This window comes from Phascolarctos cinereus, unplaced genomic scaffold (assembly GCF_003287225.1).
Source record: "Phascolarctos cinereus isolate Bilbo 61053 unplaced genomic scaffold, phaCin_HiC Scaffold_5;HRSCAF=322, whole genome shotgun sequence".
In the NCBI taxonomy this organism is placed as follows: domain Eukaryota; kingdom Metazoa; phylum Chordata; class Mammalia; order Diprotodontia; family Phascolarctidae; genus Phascolarctos; species Phascolarctos cinereus.
The window spans coordinates 16,912,311-16,933,685 of record NW_027555958.1 but is presented as its reverse complement, the minus strand read 5'-3'; the positions used below and the strand labels follow the sequence as shown (position 1 = coordinate 16,933,685).

Below are 21,375 nucleotides of genomic sequence, written 5' to 3'. Positions count from 1 at the left end.
GTCCAGCCATTCTGGAAAGCAAGATGGAATTATGCCCCCCAAATTACTAAACTGCGGATGCCCTTTGGCCTCTCAGTAGAATGTCAGCTCCTCGATAGCAGAGACTGATTCATTTTCATACTTTTATCCCTGGCACCCTGCATGCGGAGAGACCTCAATGTTTGCTGAATGAATGAATCAAAGGATAGGATTTTGATAGATGGAGGGGGCAGGGCACAGAAGTCTTTTTCAGTAAGCATATAGTTCATCTTCACTCCTCCAGGAGCCCAGAGATCAGGGGTCAGGCTCCTCAGTGTTTTGATCTTGGCATACGGCCCACACTCCCAACCGAAAAGTGGAAGAGAATGGGGGAATAAGGATCCAAGACGACATGTGTTAGGCTAGAAGTGAGGTGCCTCGTTCCCCTTTCATCATTAACCAGTTCTCTTGCTGTCCCTTTGCCCAAGGGGACCTAAGGAAACTGAGGGTTTTAGGCTGTTTAAAAAAAAAAAAGGAAAAAGAGTCAAGGACGTTGGCATTAAAGTGAAGACCAGAGGACTGGGAGGCAAGGTGTCCCATCTTCCTTATTCCAAGGTGTGTCTCTTGCTCGTTGTATGAGGGAATACAGTAGTGTTCCATTACATTCACATACCACAACTTGTTCAGCCATTCCCCAACTCATGGCCATCCCCTCAATTTCCAATTCCTGGCCACTACCAAAAGAGCTGCTATTTTTGTACACGTGGGTCTTTTCTCCACTTTCTTCTCTCATTGGAATACAGCTAGAAACGCTATTGCTGGGTCAAAAGGCATGCACAAAGAAGCTCAGTTTCTTCTTTGCCTATTCTAATTCCTTCCATTTCTTTTTCTTTTCTAACTGCTAAAGCTCATGTTTCTAGTACCATATTAAATAACAGTGTTGATAATGGACATCCTCATCCTCCCTGCTTACCCAGTGTGTGTGATGGCTACGATCTGCGCTGGTGGAGGAAATTTCCTTCCACTAATGAAATCACAAGCCCAGTCCAAAAACAAACCTAGCCAATATTCATATATGGACTGGACTTGTGATTTCCCTGCCTGAGGGAACTCACATCTGTGCAGGTCAGCACCTCCTCTGCACCTACACTCTTGGAGAGAACTTTGCCTGAAACCCTGAGAGGGTCACTGACATTCTCAATGTCCCAGAGCCTGTACGGGTCAGGAGAAGGACAAGAACCCACGTCTTCCCGACCCCAAAGCTGGCTCTCTATCCATTATGCCATGCTGTTCCTCATTAGAATGAAACAGACTATTTGGGGGCACGAAAAAAATGACCAACACAAGAAATTCCGAAAACCACAAGATTTGTGCGAACTGGTATAGTGAGCAAGAAGCAGCAGTAAAGAACAACAGACAGTGACCATACCAACATAAATGCAAAAACCACTAAGGAAAAGCTGGACAATTGAAAAACGGACACAGGTCTCAGAAAAGATCGTGAAACTTCCATTTGTCAGGGACCCACTAGGACAGAATACTGTATTCACTATCAGAGGCAGTCATTGTATAGAATGTTTTTGCTTCATTGTTTCTCTTATTCACAAAAGAGGGTTGGGTCACTGAAATCCAGAAGAAGCAGTAGTTATAAAATAACAAAAAGCATCAGTAGGACAAACTTTAAAATACACATATTCTAAAGTTCATATGTACGCACATACACTCACAGAAAAAGATAGATGCAGACTGACTGAGGAACCAACGGGAGATCTTTTTTTTTCCAGAGGGAATGTCACAATTGGCTCCACATTCAGGTTTTGAATTATTTAATAAGAATTCACAATATGGTATGAGTCATCATTACCATACCTCCTGTAACTTATGAAGATATGAAAAGAAAAATGATATTTTTCAACGACTGACATCAATAGTTCCCCAACTGAGTAACTAAGGCTTCCCTGGCATTCCCAGCTCTTAGTGATGCTCTGCCCCACCCCAGTCACTGAGCCCTTATTAAATGCCCACTGTGTGTTGGGCACTGGGGAAATAAAGACAAACGTGAAAGACTGCCTTCAAGGGCTTACATTCTATCAGGAGATACACACACAGAGAATATATACAAAATAAATATGTTAATTTTGGGAGAAGGGACAGTAATAGCTAGAGGGAAATTCAGGGAAGGCTTCATGTAAAGAAGATGTTCAAGATGAATCCTAAAGGAAACAATGTATTCTAAGAGATCTCAAGTCAAAGTGATAATCGTAGAATTACAGAGCTAGAAGGAACCCCCCCCCCAAGTCTGATCTCGTCATTTTACAGATGAGGACACAAAGGATAGGGATGTTCCGTGACTTGTCCAGGGTCACACAGACTCCAAATCCAGAATTCTAACCATTACACCACCTAGCTACCCAATGAAACTCAATAGTTTTAAAATAGCACGGAGACTACAAACAAAACAGTAGATTATTGAAAACCAGGATTGTTTTACCGAAGGATAGATTGATTGAAACAACAGAAAAAGCAAACAAATGAACTCGTAATTACCTAATTGAAAAAAGATAAGGTAGCTATACTGGAACAAAAGGGATGTATCTGGACATCAGGGCAGATAGAAAATAATTAATAGGCTTAATTAATAATTAGTTTAATAATTAATAATTAATTGTGAAGATAAAAATGTAAACATTTTATGACAGGAAATTATAAAAGACAATTTCCACCAAAATACTGAAAAAAGATTGAAAATTCAAGATTCACAAGATGCCAGTGAGTTGAATTCCAAATTCAATTAAGACAATTTGTCATGTTGCAAGCCTACAACAAGGAACTTGTATTTTCCAAACATCCAGTTAGAAAGGTATCACATATTGAAAAACACCTATCTGATTGGGCAATGCTCCTCCACCAAAATGAGAAATGATAGAAGATGCCAGGATATACTTGAAGTTAAGAGATATGTGAATGATAGGGGCCTGACCAATGGAGACCTAGCCTCAGAGCACAGACAGCATGTTCTACCTGCAGCCAGCCCACGTCGAAGGGGCTGGGGATCCTGCTTCTGAAAAGGCAGGATGACAAATAAAGAAATTACTGCTCCCACAGAGCACGTGTACGTATTGTTTCTGGTCTGCTTACCAAGTGAAGAAGCCTTTCAATGGGCCTTGAGCTGGAAAGAATACACTCCAAAGGCACAAAGTAGACAAAGTGCTACCTCTTTCCTGCCCAGCTGTGTTCAAGTGAAGAAGCCAGCACTGTTGCAGACTCTGGTAGGGAGAGACGTCTTTATTTCTCCTTCCAATCTGCCGGTGAGCGCGGGGCCCTTCAGTTTCTTCTTTGTTGTTTCTATTCTTTCCGGCTTTTAGGTGAAGATACTGGAGAAGGCTGTGACCTTGTAACCTCTGAAGAGTCAGAGTAGAGGGGGGCGGAGCCAAGATGGCATAGTGAAAGCAGTGACTTGCTTGAGCTCTCCCCTAAACCCCTCCAAATACCTATAAAAAATGGCTCTAAACAAATTCTAGAGCAGCAGAACCCACAAAAAGACAGAGTGAAACAAATCTCCAGCCCAAGACAACCTGGATGATTGATCAGAAAGGTGTATCGCGCCGGGCTGGGAGCGCAGCGCAGTGTGGGCGCGCAGGCCGCAGCAAACCTGGAGCAGGCCTCAGAGGACTGAACCCCGAATCGCTGGGAGCTGTGGAGGTTTCCAGACTCCTCAATCCCACCAATGCCAAAGACAACTTAGAAGGTCAGTGGGAAAAGTCTGCTTCTGTGGGTGGTCAGAGAGGAAGGCGGGGTTTCAGCTTCATTCCCCAAGAGCATGGCCCTGGTGGGGGGCAGCTGCTTCCCGAGCTTCCAGGCCACAGACTGAGGGGGAATCCAGTGGCTGATCAGAGAGGGACTGCCGGGATCTCTTTGCCAGTGCTGAAGCAGGAATCTCTTGTTTTGCCCGTGTGTGGATCTAGGTCACAGTTCTGGGCGGCAGTGCTGGGGTGAGGAGGAGCGCTGGCATGGTGGAGCTTGTAGTGGCTGTAGAGAGGAACCCCTCCTCACAGTTATGAGACAGAAAGGAATACTTGTGGTCACAGGCCAGGAAAGGAGTAAACACCTCACCCCTTATCATACCACCTTGGAAGAACTGAAAATTTACAGGTCCCTACAAGTATCTCTGATAACCTTAACAAAGAGTTTAAAACTCAAGTAATTGGCCGGGATCATGAGCAAGCAGTGCAAAAAGAGTCAGACTATATTATCTTACTTTGGTGACAAAGAAGATCAAAATATACAACCAGAAGAAGACAACAAAATCAAAGCTCCTACATCCAAAGCCTCCAAGAAAAATATGAATCAGTCCCAGGCTTTGGAAGAGCTCAAAAGGGATTTTGAGAAGCAAGTAAGGGAAGTAGAGGAAAAACTGGGAAGAGAAATGAGAGTGATGCAAGAAAATCGTGAAAAACAAGTCAACAGCTGACTAAAGGAGACCCAAAAAAATACTCAAGAAAATAACACCTTAAAAAACAGCCAAATGGCAAAAGAGGTTCAAAAAGCCAATGAGGAGAAAAATGCCCTAAAAAGAAAAATTGGCCAAATGGAAAAGGAAGTCCAAAAGATTACTGAAGAAAATACTTCCTTAAAAATTAGAATAAAGCAATTGGAGGACAGTGACTTTATGAGAAATCAAAACACTGTAAAACAAATCCAAAAGAATGAAAAATTAGAAAACAATGTGAAATATCTCATTGGAAAAGCAACTGACCTGGAAAATAGATCCAGGAGAGAGAATTTTAAAATTATTGGACTATCTGAAAGCCATGATCAAAAAAAGAGCCTAGACATCATCTTTCAAGAAATTATCAAGGAAAACTGCCCTGATATATTAGAACCAGAGGGCAAAATAGAAATTGAAAGAATCCACAGATCTCCTCCTGAAAGAGATCCCCAAAGGAAAACTCCTAGGAATATTGTAGCCAAATTCCAGAGTTCCCAGGTCAAGGAGAAAATATTACAAGCTGCCAGAAGGAAACGATTCAAGTACTGTGGAAACACAATCAGGATAACACAAGATTGAGCAGCTTCTACATTAAAGGACTGCAGGGCATGGAATATAATATTCCGGAGGGCAAAGGATTACAACCAAGAATCACCTACCCAGCAAAACTGAGTATAATCCTTCAGGGGAAAAAATGGTCATTCAGTGAAATAGAGGACTTTCAAGCATTCCTGATGAAAAGACTACAGCTAAACAGAAAATTTGACTTTCAAATACAGGACTCCAGTGGAACATGAAGAGGTAAACAGGAAAGAGAAATCATAAGAGACTTATTAAGGTTAAACTGTTTACATTCCTGCATGGAAAGATGATATTTGTAACTCATTAGAACTTTGTCAGTATTAGGGTAGTTGAAGGAAAAAAATTGTATGTATGTATATATAGATAGATAGAGGGCACAGGGTGAGCTGAAGATAAAGGGGTCATATCTGGAGAATAAAATTAAGGGATGAGAGAGGATGATACTCGGAGAAGAAAGGGAGAGGTAGAATGGGGGAAAAAAAAAAGAGTCAGAGTAACAAGGGCCCGAAGTCCAGGAGCTGGAGGCCTTGCCCGGATTTGCCAGAGGTCATACATAGGTGGCAGGGGTCTGAAGAGTGACCTGCTCCACCCGGCCTGACAGCAGCTGAATCTGACATACTCAGTGGTATGCCAGTGGATCAAAAGTTTTGCCAAACTGCTTCACGTTTGGGCACACACTCCCCTGGCGCCAAGGTAATACAGGGGACAGAATGCCCACAAGTACTGGGGGTCAATGCTCATGCTTTGTTTTTTTCTCAGGAAAATCCCCTTACAAAACCTAAATGACATTATTTAGTTTAACGATACTAAGGAGCTAACCACTGATAAAAACATACCAGAATGGGGACTGAAGCCCATAGCATCGGAGAACAAGCCTCCCACCCTTCAGGAGACCCCCAGAGCCTTGAGCCAGAGAAAGAGTCCTGTTCCAGAGCAGAGATGTCCAGCCCACAGCCAGGCCTCTTATGAGATAGTAAAAATACAATGGAACACAGATAAGGTCAATACAAGGTTTTCTAAGCCAATCTGTGGCCCACAGGCATCTTTATGTAGTTAATGGTCCCTGTTTCTATCTGGGTTGGACACCACTTCTCTAGAGGACCTGCCTCATCCATAGCAGTGAGAGTCAGTTGAGCATCCTCAAGGCTTCTAACGGCCTCAGAGGATTTCATTAAAACCTCAGTCAAGTATTCGACAAAGCTTAGTTTTCTTTTTAAAGACCAAAGAAATTCTTTTGACGTACAAATAATTTTGAGAAATTTGATGCGGGAAAGGTAAAATGTAAAGTGGCTCTTCATGTGTCAAACTAACCAGAACACAGAGCCTGGACTGATCATTAAGCTAGGGTTTAAAATCAGTAGATATTTTATGACTGGGATAAAAGTCAAAATATCAACACATTCACCATGCCAGGGATTAAAAACAATAGTGACACTGTTCTGGCCGACAACTGAGTTTAAGTAGGTTTGAAAGCAACAACAACAACAGAAAAAAAAACAGGAGAGAGGAATAAGTTTATTTTTAGTGTCACAAAGAATGAGGAGAAAAAAGAGAAGAGGATGAGGACGATCCCCAAACAATACTCACACCTGACACAGAGGGCTGGCCAAGCAAGTTGGGGAGTAAAGTTCTGATGAATATCAGAGACTTAATAATAAAATGTGTAAGAACTACTTCAGTGTTTGTGTACCAGTTAAGGCTGAGAAATGATTAGTATTAGTGAAATAAACTCTTCCCTGACAAGGCAAATCGTTTTTTTTAAAGTATGGCAAAAGATGCCAAATTTTATAACGACAACCTCTAATACAAATATAGCAGATGTAATCATGAGATCTTCTAAATAATTTAAGGAATCCTCCAACAAGCCTGATAGGGTTATAGGACACATGGACATTTGTCTGATGCAAAGAAATCCACCCTAGTTCCTCGCTGGTAGAAGGCAGGCAGGTCCTGACTGGCTCCCAGTAACTAGGGCTTTGTCAAAGTCAGTCTGACAATAAGCATGTATTAAGCACCTATGATGGATGTACCAGGCACTGTTCTGAATCCTGGGCATATAAAAAAAGGGACAAAAGACAGTCCCTGCCCTCAGGCTAATGGAGGAGACAACAAATGTGTACAAATTTTATGCAGGATAAATAGGAAATAATTAAAAGGAAGGCAGGCTGCAGAATTAAGAGGGGTATGGAAAGACTTCCTGTAAAAGATGGGATTTTGTCATTCAGTCATTTCTGTTGTGTCCCACTCTTCATGACCCCATTTGGGAGTTTCTTGGCAGAGACGCTGGAGTGGTTTGCCATTTCCTTCTCCGGCTCATTTGACAGATGAGGAAACTGAGGCAAACAATGCCCAGGGTCAGACTGCTAGTAAGTATCTGAGGCAAGACTTGAACTCGGGTCTTCCTTACTCCATGATCAAGCGCTCTCTCCACTCCTCCACCCAGCTGCCCCTGATTTTAGTTGGGTTTTATTAAAGGAAGCCAGTGGGCAGAGATGAGGAAGGAGAACATTCCAGGCATAGGGGACACCTGGAGCTGAGAGAGAGAACATCTTGTCTGGACGACGGGCAGTTTAGATTCAAGAGAGACACTTGTCAGAGGACTTTCTGCTTCTGTGGTCTAGACAAGTAGACTATGAATGGCCCCATCCTTAGGGGTGTGTCTTCCCCCCATATACTGGGGTGTAAAAAGCTGGGGGACAGGACCAAAAGCACATGGCAGTGGAGACGAGAGTCCCCTCGACCCCTCAGTTCTGGCTGTTTTCTTCAGCCTTTCTATTACCTTTTATAAGCAGAGGTCAGCAATTGAGTAGCCTAAGAAATGGGGGGCTTCCAGCCTTGGTGCTGACCACGAGTCAAGATTTCATAGGCTCAGGATGCAGGCATTGGCTATCCAGAATGAGATGATTTCCATGACAGTGTGCTTCTCAGATCAAAAAAAAAAAAAAGGATTGCCCACATGTTCCTCCTCCAGCTGGAAGACTAAGGCCATTTGTGAAGGGCCAAGAATTCAGAATCTTGCCAATCCTCCATGATAACCAGCCCGAGTTGCTTGGACAGGGCAGGTCCGAGGTGAGTGAAATTAGCAAAGAGCAGTATCAAAAATCGACACACTGAATGGCATAGCAACTAAATGTATAAAGGAAAAGTTAATTGACTTGCTAAAGGAATTGGACAGAAAACCAATAATAGTGGAGATTTCAATGACTCACTAAAGGAACGTGATAAATCAAACAAAAAGATAAACAAGTAAAAAGCTACAGAAGAAGAAAGTAATGAAGAAATTGGGTTTGATAGACAGATGTAGGTAATTTCATGGGAAGAGTAGAGGGTATGGTTTGTGTTTGCTGTTTTTTGTTTCTAGTGCAAATGGAACATTGACCAAACAAGTGAAGTTACAAATAAATTCAGAAATGGAGAAATTTTAAACACTATGTATAGACCCCTGAGGCAGCACTGCAGAAAGCCTAGAAGCTTGGGAAGCTCAGAGGCCGGATGCTCAAGTCTTGCTTCTCACATATGCCAACTATGGAACAAGTCACCTAAGCTCTCAGTGGTCCCAAGTTAAGTCTGTAAGACTCTAACAGCAGAACAGTGACCTGCCCGCGTTGGCAGGAGGAGCTGTCCATGCTGATGAAATCCCAGGTCCAAACAAACATTACAGTCCACAATGCAATTCAATATTAATCAATAGAAAACATATTTAAATAGAAACTAAAAAATACTTTTTGAGGAAACGGGTCAAAAAGCACTTTCTAGAAACAAAAGAAGATGTTGTTAAAGACTCTGGCACTATAAACGGATTACCAATATTTAAGGGAATTCAGCCAAAGCAATACTCAGAGGCAAATTTATGTCCCTGAACATTTACATTAAAAAGAGATAAAAAGAGAAAATTAATGAATTGTTTACAGTTAAAGACATTAAAAGGAACAAAGTAATACACTGAAAGCAAGCATAAACAAGAAATTAGTAAAATAGTAAATGAACTGAATAAGTTTAACAAAGCTGTTTAAGTAAAAGTCTTTATTAGATTAACAAATCATTACTATCATTAACAGTGATCACTATCATTAATAATTATAACAATCACTACCATTAACAAAATTAATTTTTAATACAGCAAGAAGAAATTTAAATGAACAAAATCAAAACTGAGAAAGGGAGGATCACAGTGAATTCAGAGAAAAATCACACTCAGCTACAGACCAACAAGACTGAGAATACAGAGAAATGGCTGAAATTTTTTGTTGTTCTTTAGTCGATTAGTCATGTCTGACTCTCCGTGACCCCATCTGGGGTTTTCTTGGCAAAGATACTAGAGTGGTTTGCTATTTCCTTCTCCAGGTCATTTGACAGATGAGGAAACTGAGGCAAACAGGGTGAAGTGACTTGCCCAGGGTCACACAGCTAATACGTGTCCGAGGCTGGATTTTAATTCAGGTCCCCCTGACTACAGGGCTGGCATTCTATCCACTGTGCCACCTAGCTGTTGAGTTGAGAGTTTACAAAAATGTGAAATGTCCAAATTGACAAAACAAGAAATCAGTCTCAAATGAAGAAATTATAAAGATAATTAATGTAAAACCATGTAAAAACCAAAATGCAGCAGATTCCTGATTACATGAAACAACCACAAAACAAATAATCCCCATCCTATATAAACTTCCTAAAGCTGAAAGATGGCTTTCTTTTTGGATGAGACAAACAAGGTTCCAAAAAAGTGAGGTGGCCCAGTGGATAGAGCACTGGACCTGAAGTCAGGAAGACTCATCTTCTCGAGTTCAATTCCCACCTCAGACACTTCCTAGCTGTGTGACCCTAGGCAAGTCACTTTACCCTGTTTTGCCTTAGTTTTCTCATCTGTCAAATGAGCTAGGGAAGGAAATGGCAAACTACTCCAGTATCTTTGCCAAGAAAACCCCAGATGGGGTCATGAAGAGTCAGACATGACAAATGAACAACATTTGGCCCCAATGGGCAGAACAAGCACCAGTGACTGGAAGTTACGATAAGTCAGATTTAGGCTGGATGTCAGGAAAAACTTCCCAACGATGGGAAGCTGTCTCCAAATGCAGTGGGCTGCCTCGTTCCTATACAGGCAGCATTTTTGTAAAATTATACCCAGGAAATCACAGACTAGCTAGACTTCTATTGTGCTTATAAGGATACACAATAAATTCTTCTCAACTTAATCAACTGATCACCTACAAGGGGGAAAAAAAGGTAGATACGCAATGAAGAAAAGTCATTTAAATAATTCAGACTGAAAAACAAACTCCCTTTTCTATCTCTACAAAAGGCTACCTTAACTTGGAATAGACCAATAGTTTTCAATCTGTTAGAGGCAAAGACTGCAAGAATAGCTTTTATAAACTTCATAATGCTATCTCCAAGTCAAATGAAGTACATAATTCCTCATTAGGATCACTGTAGAAAATGAGTAGAATCTTCATCAGTCTTGGCCAATATAGTTCATTCGTTACCAGTACAGGTGGCAAAAAAAAAAAAAGTCCAGAGGTGTGTTCTATATTGAAACTGTCTCAAGGCGCCAGGGGACAGAAACGTGAGAGGGATTTATTAACATTGCTCGTCAGAGCAAATAAAACGTTGTGGAGCTTGTTGTGATTCTCAAGGGGCCCCAGGGACTTGAGCACAGATGTGAGAGGTAGATTCCATATGGAACACCTTCCATCCCCTCTCTACCTGCGGGGTGGGGAGAGGAAGAGGAGATTCGGGACAAGTATGACTATCGATTGGAAAGGTTGGATGGCACACGGCAGACTGCTCCACCACCAGAACGCTGAGCTAAAGGCTTAATGGTAGAGACAGAGAAGGGACAGAGAGATGGCGGGGACTGCAGATTTAGTGCTGGGAGGGGCCTCGGAGCTCATCTCATCCAACCCCCCAATAGTCAGAGCAGTAAATAATGCTTAATAAAGCATCAGAGGCAGCACGGTGAGGAGGAAAGACTAGGGTACAAATCCCAACTCCTGCCACTCGCTTGCTAGCTATGTGACCTTGGGCAAGTCATTTTTCAGCTCTCTGGGTCTCAGTTTTCTCATCTATAAAATGACAGGGGTGGACCCGATGACCTCTAATGTCCCTTATAGCTCCAGATCTATGATCCTATGACCTAATAATACTTAGTATTTATGGAATGCTTTAAAAGTTTATAAAGTACTTTACATATGTTGAACTCATTTGATCCTCACAACCACTCCATGAGGTAGGGGCTGTTATACCCATTTTACAGACGAGGCAACTGCAGCTGGGAGGTTAAGGGATCTGCCCGGAGTCACATGGCATCTACATGTCTGAGGAAGGGTTCAAATCTGGGTCTTCCCGACCCCAAGTCTTTGTGTTGGACCCACTACGTCACCTTGCTGCCTCCGAGTTCTGCGCACCACAGCTTCTCCCACACCCTAGGCAGCCCCCCGATGCGACAGATGCTGCTCTGAACCCACACACCCTCACTCCAAAGCCAGTCATTTTCCCAGTGCGTGGCTGCTTCCCATGCCTCGGTTTACCCTTGTCTAAAGGGGGGATCCCCCATTGATGAGCTAGCTACATTTGGAAGTCCCTGTCAAAAATGGGACATGAACAGAGGAGCACCTGCCATGGGGTCAGAGCCGGAAGGGGCCCCAGAGGCCACCTAGTTCAGCTCCCTCTTAGTCAGCCCATTAATAAGCATTTATTAAGCATCTATCATATGTCAGGCACTATGCTAAACACTAAAGATACAAAGAAAATTTTAAAAAAAAATCTGTCCCTGCTCTCAAGGAGCTCACACTCAAAGGTCACAGAGAGGGAGTCTCCTAGGAGGGCTCTAACTCCCAACCCACTGATCTTTCCACCATGCCTCCACACCTAGCACTCTGCCTTTCACCATGCTGCCACCATGTTTTATTACACACTGTTCATTGTGTTCACCATTCCAGGGCCCAGCACAAGACGCTGCACACAGCCGGGCGTGTTCCAGCCTGCTCCTACAGGGCGCCAAGTCCACTGTGACGTGTAACTAGGGCTCGGTGAAATGTGGCTAGTTTGGGGAACAAACTGACCAAGAACTAGAGTGATGTCCTGGAGACAGACGATGGCCGAGGCTATTATAACACTTGGCTAAAAATTAAACAATTTAAATGTAAACAGACACTAAGCAAGTTTAGCCGGTTACACTGAGCTGCAATGTTTTCTCAAGAAGATTTCCTTTTAAAGAAAAGGACAAGACACAAAAATAAGTCCCCTACAGAAGACCCGACTTTTAAGCAGAAAGATACAGATTTAAAAGAAAAGACTGGGAAGGGTGTTGGGGAAAGGAAAGTCATTTTTCATCTCCCCAAAAAGCAAGAGTCAAGCTCATGATGTCAGGCAAAGCTGCGTTCAGGTTAGGAAATACTAGGAGAGATTAACGTGGCAACTGTGTTGTGACTGAAAAAAGCCTTGACAGCAAATGCATACAAATATTAAATACATATACACACATGTATGCGTGTGTGTATGTGTAGCCAGGGGCAGCTAGGTGGCACAGTAAACGTACCAGGCCTAGAGGCGGGAAGATCCAAGTCCAAATCTGGCTTCAAGCACCGGCTGTTTGAATCTGGGCACGTCACTTAACCTGTTTGCCTCAGTTTCTTCATCTGTCTAATGAACTGGAGAAGGAAATGACAAACCACTCCAGTATCTTTGCCAAGAAAACCCCAAAGGAGTCAGGAAGAGTCAGACATGACTGAAATGACTAAACAACAATAACACGGACCTAAGAGTATAGAAAATAAATTTGCAAAGGAAAAGTTAACTGAATTTCAAAAGTCACTAGATAGAAAAAAAAAATAGGGGATAACTTCAATACCCAACTTCTTTTTTTGAGGCAATTGGGGGTTAAGTGACTTGCCCAGGGTCACACAGCTAGTAAGTGCCAAGTGTCTAGTCTGAGACTGAATTTGCACTCAGGTCCTCCTGACTCCAGGGCCTGTGCTCTACCCATTGCACCACCTAGCTGCCCCAACATTCAACTTTTAAAAGACAGTAAATGAAATATAATGATAAGGAAGAAATTACAGAAATAATGAAAAACTAGACTTGATAGATGTAAAGAATTTACTCTTTATTCAGATGCACATAAGGCATTCACAAAAATATAGGTCACCATCTCGAGTAAGAACTTAGAAACAACTGCATAAAAGCAGAAATTTGAAGCACTATTTTTACAGACCATAACACAATTATAAAAGTAATCAATGAAGGAAATATGACCTGAAGATACCGGTCTAAATGGAGACTAAAAAATTATTTTCCCAAGAGTACAGGGGGAGGAGTCAAAGACCAAATTTAATGATAAAAAAAGACTATTAAAGTTAATAATATTACACATAAAAAAATCTGTGTGGCCGGTATAACCTGGGGAGATTTTGCTTTCTCTGCCTTTTTAATTTCTTCTGGACCCAGGCAAATTTGTAGGAGGAGCATCTCCTCGACCAGAAAGGAGACCAGGTTGCAGGTACTTTTGACCAAAGTCGCCCGAACCTGCCCGCAGAGAAGCCAGGGCTGTGCTTTGCGCCTCTTCTCCTGGGACGTGGGAATAGAGAGAGGAGGGGCAGCCCTGAACTGTGCGCCCCACCCGGGACCACGGAGGCAGAAGATGCTGCGGTCGGCGTGACCCAGAGGCCGCGGACTTCAGCAGCAAAGCGACCCGACTGTGGCCAGCCATCACGCTGCTGCGCCAGAGAGGAGCCGTTCGCGCTGCATGCCATCATTTCAGAGAGCGAAAGCGAGCATGCTGCCTTCTTTGCGAGCTCCCTCCGGGCGGGGGGTGGGACGCGGAAGGGAGCTCGCTAGCAACACTATTGCTTCCGCACGCACGCACGCAGGCGGAGGAGGAGGATGCGCATCGCTCTGAAACGTTCGCTCTGCACACTCACAGCTGTCGGGCACGACTGGCCGCCCATCTCAGCTGATGGGGACAGAGGGGAGAGAAAGGAGCAGCTCGACCACTCCAAGATGTGGGGCCAAGGCCAGATCACTGTAGTGATTTTTATCTTGATATTAATATTTCATCTCCCGAATTAGGACTCTGGAGCAAGGGATTAAATGCAGCTTTAGTGGGGAAAATGAGCCAAAGTGAAAAGCAGCCTAGATTTGTTCAGGCTTTGAGCACCCTCTAAAGACCAAGTGTGGTACTGCAGCCTGCTGATTTGGATACAGCATTCCGAGTTCATTTAAACCTCTTGGCTGGAGTTTGACCTATACAACAGCACCGATAAGCCAAAACCAAACGCCTAATTCCCATGCCTTGTCACGGTGGTAAAGAAGCTCCTAAGAAGCAAATTTATTTCTACGAATGTTTATGATAATAGAACTGAAAAACTAATGAGCTTTGAGCTTTCAGTTATAAAAAATGCAAATATTGGTTCACTGATGCACCCAAAATCGGCATGAAAGATTAGAATCAAAGGAAAGATGAACAAAATCAAATGCAAATAAGAGGATTCTTTTTAAAGAGTTTTTTTCCAAAGTCGATACAATAATAATAAACCTAAAGAATAATAAACACAATTTAAGCAAAAAGAAAACCAAACTGCTAAATATAAGGAAGGCAAAATCACAGTGACCGGTGAATAAAGAAAATGATTCAAGACTTTCCCACAATTACATGCAAACAAAACCAAGAAAGTAAAAGAAATCATTAAGTACCAAATATAAAATCCACAGGTTGACAAAATAACAAATAGAAAACCTAAATAAAGCAATTTCAGGGTAAAAAATGAACACAGCTCTAAAACCCCAGAGTCGCTTAAGATGATACCAGAATCAGATGGATTTGGGTGTGAATCATAGCAAAGAATTTTTAAAAAGAAGCATTCTACTTAATTCTAAGAGACAAATATTGTTCCGATCTGCAAATAAGTGAAGGATAAGGCAAAGAAAGAACTACAGACTAATATTATTAGTGAATAGCAAAACAAAAAAAAATCAATAAAATATTGACAAACAAAATACAAAGAGTATTTATTATAATCAAATGGTATGTATGTCAGGAACCCAAAGATGTTTTAAGATTATGGGGAAATATAAATAATCATATTACAATAAAAATAATTAAAACTACATGATTATATCAAAAGATTAAGTCTTTGATAAAATGAAAACCAATTTGTTTTTTTACACACACACCCCCACACACACCGGGCATTACGATGGAAAGATTTTTTTTTCCCTTAACATAACAAAGTATTTAACTAAACCAAAGATTCAACATTATGTGTGTAGCGTCATCTCCAGGACTACTTTCCATTCATGACAAGGTAGCTCACCACAAAAGGCAAGGACAACTTTCTCCTCTCAGGTTCATAGGGATAATCCTGAGCAGCTGGAGTTTTTCTGGTATTATTGCTTACAAGCCCCCATCTAGTGTGTTCTCAACCAATTATCCATTAGCCAGCGAAAGTTAAATTAGTTTTTAGGAAGACGGAGGCATAACAAAAATTGCTGGTTATAAAAGAAAAACTACCTCTCCCTCCCCCCACTCCCCACCCCCTGCAAGAGCCCAGGACACACTGTCCTATATACAAGGTCCCTGGGGACAGCGGATCCAATCTTAAGAGGGCACAAGGATTAGCACCGTGCCTGGCACATAGTAGGTGCTTAATAAATGCTAGTTGACTGGCATGTGGCAAAAGTAACAGGAAGCTCCCTCTCTCCCTTTGTGGGGGACTCATGAAGTTCCCCTTCAGAACATAACTCTCTACTGGGCTCCTGCGGTCAGTGTCCTCATCGAGTCCTGAATGTGACTCGCTTCCAACGCAGACGACGTTATCAACTGAGCAACACTACTGCTCCAAGGATGCCAATAGCAATGCCGACTGGAAGTCCGAATCTTCCAAGCCTTCTGCTGTTGACAAGATCATTCTCTGGTCTGTTGGGGAAGGGGAGGAGAACGTGACACCCCCTCTGGGTTCACTCCAACCCCCTTGCTGCTCCGTGGTACAGGCTCAGGGCATCTGCCTTCTTGAGACCCTCTTGACGTTGTACTGCCCATTCCCTGCTAAAGAGGCCCAGGGGTGTGTCTCGTCCTCCAATCATTTCCAACGCTTTTCCTGTGTGTTACCATATGATTTCATCCAAAGACAAAAACACTTCCCAAATTCAGCACCAAATTCCGGATTTGTTCACACTTTATTTACACTTTTGTAATTCAATGGAGAGAAACAGGCCTTCCTCTAATACACTGAGATAGTGACGAAATCCCCTTATACATGTAATGAGGAAGTCTAGAACATTTCCCTGCTCACTGTTACTACTCAACACAGTCCTAAAGACCCTAGTGGTAGCAATAACCAAAGAGAAAGGAAATTAAAGGAATAAGCATTGGTAAATATCGTTATGGAAAACAAGATGGTTTATTTATAAAACCCAAGAGAATCAAAACAAAAACACTTGACCAAAATAGACGAGCCCACAAAAATCAGCCATGAAAATGAAGGAAAAAAGGTGATAAAAAGAATAAAATCACTTAAAATAATGGCAAATGAACTACGTGTATGTGTGTGTGTGAATGATACTACCAAGATACATACAAGACTTACAAGATCAGCTACAAAACAATTTTTGCAGAAACAAATGCAAAGATATTCAATGCCCATGGAGGTGAGTCAATAAAGATGATAATACCTCCCAAATTAATTCATATATTTTATAATACACCAATGAAAACATTTACGGAATGCTCTGTGGAATTAGAACAAATGATGAAATTTCCATTGAAGAACAAAAGGTCAAGATTAAGGGAAAATACAAAAAAGAAAAAGAACTTTTGTACTCTCTCATACTATAAAACAGTAATTATCAAAACCATCTAGTTTGGGATAAAAAGTCAACAAATGGACCAATAAATTATATATAATAATGAGTCCAATAACCAGATAAACATTGTAGTCTAGCATTTGATAAACCCAGGATTACCGGGCAAACACTAGGGAAAGTATTCATCCTTCAACAAGAATTGTTGTGATAATCAGATAGCAGTTTGGTAAAAAATGGGCACAGAGCAGCATGTTACACCATGCACCAAAATAAATCCTAAATGGACTACACTAAATAAAAATTAAGACATATCATTTAAAAAGATAATATAAAGATAAATATTGCATTTCTTAACTGCAGAGAAATGATAAATGCCTAATAATTTGTGGCTTTCAGGATATCATAAAACAAAGTGGATTCATTTAATTATATAAAAATTAAAAAGTTTTCTATAGCAAAAAGCAACGTATTTAGCAGCTAATCCAATATTCCCGGCAGTTAAGTCCTTACTTCCGCTCCTCAAATCTCCCACAACTGTACATGCTACTCCCATATACCCATAATGGTGGCAATAAGTCAACTCACCTCCAAGCAGCTCAATGGTAACCTTTGCCATAGCACTGTTTCACCACCTTTCTGCTCTCAGTCTCACCATCATTCATGGGAAGGTTACTGACGGCTGCTTTCCACACACTCTGCTCTCTTTTCTTTCTCACAAATATACACTAGGTCGCTATTATTCCCATGCTAACTTTGAAGATGAGGTCACTCTGGTCCCCTATGGCAACCTTCAATAATGCACATCAATAAAGCTCTATAATACAGCCTCAGTCAAGAAGCAAGGCACAGAAACCATATGAGACTTTTTTTTTTATCTCACGCGACCTTCAATCTAACTCTGCACTCAGGAGCAAAACTAGAAACATAAAATATTATCAGTTGTAGTGCACCCACATCATCCCTCAACATAAATATTATCTGAAAATGATGCTAATGAACAAAAAAACAGAGAGCAGCTAACAGTAGGGGGCAGTATGGTACAATGAGGGCACTGGCTCTAGCATTGGAAGATCTGGGTTCAGATTCCTCCTCGGCAGCGTCCTAGGTAGTACAACCTTGAAAAAGTCACCTAACCGTCTCACTGAGTTTCTGTTTATCTGTAAAATCAGGGGATCAGACTAGATGGCTTTTGAGGTCCCTTCCAGCTCTAGAACTATGACATGATGACAGAATTTATTTGAGATTCTTTATTCTTTGAAAAATTCTCAGAAAACAACTCTGAATTCTTCCAAGAAATTACGTAATGCAATGACATCGTACTATCTCTTGAAATTCCAGGGCTCCCAGAAGATTAAATGAATAATGAGGCAAACCAGAAAGCCAAAAGTCAAGGGAAGAAGACTGTATATTAAAAATTACAGTAAAAATACAAGTTGAACTTTTATAAACTAAAACTAATTGTTAGATTTGTGGTTATCCTCCTAAAGAAAAGAGTTCTTAACCTGGGGCTTGTGAACTTTTTAAAAAATACTTTGATGATAACTAATTTTCAATATAAATTATTTCTTTAGTAATTCTATGTAATTTTTTTGCACTTATAAACATTATTCTGAGAGAGTGCCGAAGGAGGATGTGATACAAAGAAGGTTAAAAGAAGCCCCGCCCTAAGGGAAAGTGATCATGTAAGGGAATAGATGTGATTATGGAGAGTTCAGAATTCTTTTCTTACCTGGATTCTACTTCTGATGATTTAGCAGACAAGACATTATTCTTCTTCTTGGACCTAGAGGTTAATTCCACTGTGGAGAGAGAAAGGGAAAAGGAAAGAGAGAGGGAAAGGAGAAGGAGGAGGAGGAGGAGAGAGGGGGAGGGGAGAAAAGGGAAGGGGGAAAGAGGGAGGAAAAGAGAGGAAGGGAGAGGAGGAGGAGGAAAAGGAGAGAGGGGGAGGGGAGGGAAAAGAAGAAAAGGAGAAGAGGAGAGGGGAAGGAGGGGGGAGGGAGAAAGGAGAGAGGGAGAGACCTGTATTAGGCATCAGAGAAGTACAGATGACAATGCTCTCCAGGTGATGCTTTTTTGGGGGGTGGTCAAATCTAATCTCCCACTTAATTACATCAGACTGAAATGATGTTTCTGTGCGCATCACTCAGACGTTTGTGATTTCTACAAAACAGCTCCTAGCCCTTTTGTAACTGCCTTTAAAAAAAAATGTTTGATGGATACTCTTGTTTCTACATCACCTTCATTTTCAAATACATTTCTCTCCTCTCCATTCAGAGAACCACCCCCGGTAAAAAATTAAAATTAAAATTAAAAAACCTATCACATTTTCTATAAAATAGCCACAAAACTTTAGGATTACTTCTTTTTAACATAACTTAACATTTTTTCTGAACAACATTTTCTGAGCCATAGAATGAATGAAACCAGCACTTAGCACCGAACTGGCACAAAGCTGGCCCTTAACAAAGGTTTTTTGATAAAATCACAGACAGTCAGAGTTGAAAGGATTCCAGAATTCCAGGCCTCGGGGCAGTCAGCTGATCTGGTGGACTCCTTGGAATCAACAAGGCCCAAGTTCAAATCTGGCCTCAACACTCCCTCCCCGTACACCCCTGAGCCTCAGTCTCATCTGTGAATCAGAGATTATAACAGCACTTACCCTACAGGGCTGCCATGATGATTAAAGGAGACAGTCTTTGTAAAGTGGTTTGCAAACCCTAACGCACTGTACAAATGCCAGCTATCATCATTATTATTAAATCCAATTTTTACAACTCATTTTACAGCTGAAACAACTGAAGCCCGAGAGGCTAAGTGACTTAAAGTCCAGCTGGAAATATCAAGGAAGGATTTGAACCCAAGTCTTCCTGGCTTCTTCAAATCCAGTCCCTTCTCATTCACCAGTCCAGGCTACTTCCCAGAGAGAAAGTAATTCCTCTTCACTGTTCTTGCTGCTAACAGGCTGAGAAATTAGAACCAAATCAAAAATCACCCTCCTTGAGAACAGATCTGCATCCTATCTTTGTAGCCATAATGCCTTACTCACAGTATTTCAATCAATAAATGTTTATTAAGCACCTACTATGTGCCAGGCACCGTGCTAAGCACTGGGGACACAGACACGCACAAAAAAAAAAAAAAAAGGCAGAAGACGGTCCCTGCCCTGCAGGAGCCAACAATTCAAAGGGAGAGACAACAAGCAAACAGACGTTTGCATAAACAGGATAAATAGGGCCATTCACAGGGAGAAGGCACCGTGTGCCTTGGGTGCCCTGGAAGGCAGAACAGCACCCTGGACTGAAGGCCAGAAGAGCCAAAGCAGGGTCCCAGATCCACCGCACGTGAAGGCACCGACATGAACACGGCCAAGCAGGAAAAGGAAGGGAGAGCACTCTCACAGCCCTCTTTAAATTCCCAGGGACCTAGCTGGCACCTCGGATCTTTGGGAGGAAAGAAGAAAGTAACAGAGCAGAATTATACAAGAGCGCTGCACTTCTCCAACGTGGTGCCAGGAGTAAGGCAGCCCAGAATCTGCTGAAGTTAGGAATGCCAAGGACAGGGGAAGGCACCAGGATGCCCTGGAGAGGGCACAGACTCTGGTGTCCGAGGAGGTGGGTTCAAGTCCTGGGCGACCTGGTGCAAGTCACGGCCCCTCTCTGGGCTTCAGTCCCTTTAATGAAATAAATGGCTAGACAGACCTCTGAGGTTCCTTCCACCCCTAAACCCATCCTAATTAAAAGGCATTTTGTTTTTTAGTCTGTGAGGGGAAGGAATAAGATCAAACCAGAGACGGTCAGATGGCAGGAAGAAGGCAGAACTGCTCAAATTCTCAGAAATCCCTCCTGAGGAAACGAAAAGGCCTACGGTGATCACAGACGGCACAGCTGTACTGTCTGCAGTAAAGCATCGCCTACCCTTTCTGTGTCAGGCACCACGAAAGCCCCAGGGCCTTGGGCTCACTCTCTGACTGGGCTCTGCAAATGACCAAGCCCTCTGATTAAAAGAAGAAGCACCTGACCTGACATAGCCCTTAACTCTCCCTATCAGCTACAATCGATCCCTCAGAGAACAAGGGTTCAAACAGCCCCATCTCTTAAAAATGCTTCCCAGTACCCTCTGGAAGAAGCAATCCAGGGACTCAGGAACTTGTAGTCTAAAAACTGATGTTATATATTCCTCTCAGCCTGAGGGTCCAAGGATGGTGCTCTGGGTGGGGGGAAAGGGAGGAGAGAAGAGCGGGAAGAGGGGAGGGAAGAGGGGGGAGTTAGTCCCAGCTGCCTCAGGTCTCTAACATGACTTCCTTGCTTACAACAGTCAGAGCCGGTATAGAGGGGATGTCGGCAGTTGATACACACCTTCCCAGGTCCACCAATATTCTGGCCCATGACAGAAGGGAAATGGAATTTAGCGGAAGGAGCACTGGTTTTAAAATCACAGGCACTGATTCGCAGCATTGTCGGGCCTCAGCTTCCTCTTCTGTAAGATGAGGGCATTCAATTAGATTGTCTCTGAGACCCCTCCCTACTCTAGGCCTGTGAGCCTAGGCC

General features: G+C 42.3%; 1 protein-coding gene across 1 annotated transcript in view; it reads right to left on the bottom strand.

The window, feature by feature from the left end:
* Positions 1-21,375, bottom strand: part of ANKMY1 (ankyrin repeat and MYND domain containing 1) — a 149,803-nt gene that overhangs the window by 21,208 nt on the left and 107,220 nt on the right. Inside the window, 1 exon segment of the mRNA XM_078154702.1 lies at positions 18,558-18,627. Coding sequence (XP_078010828.1) covers positions 18,558-18,627 — 70 coding nt within the window.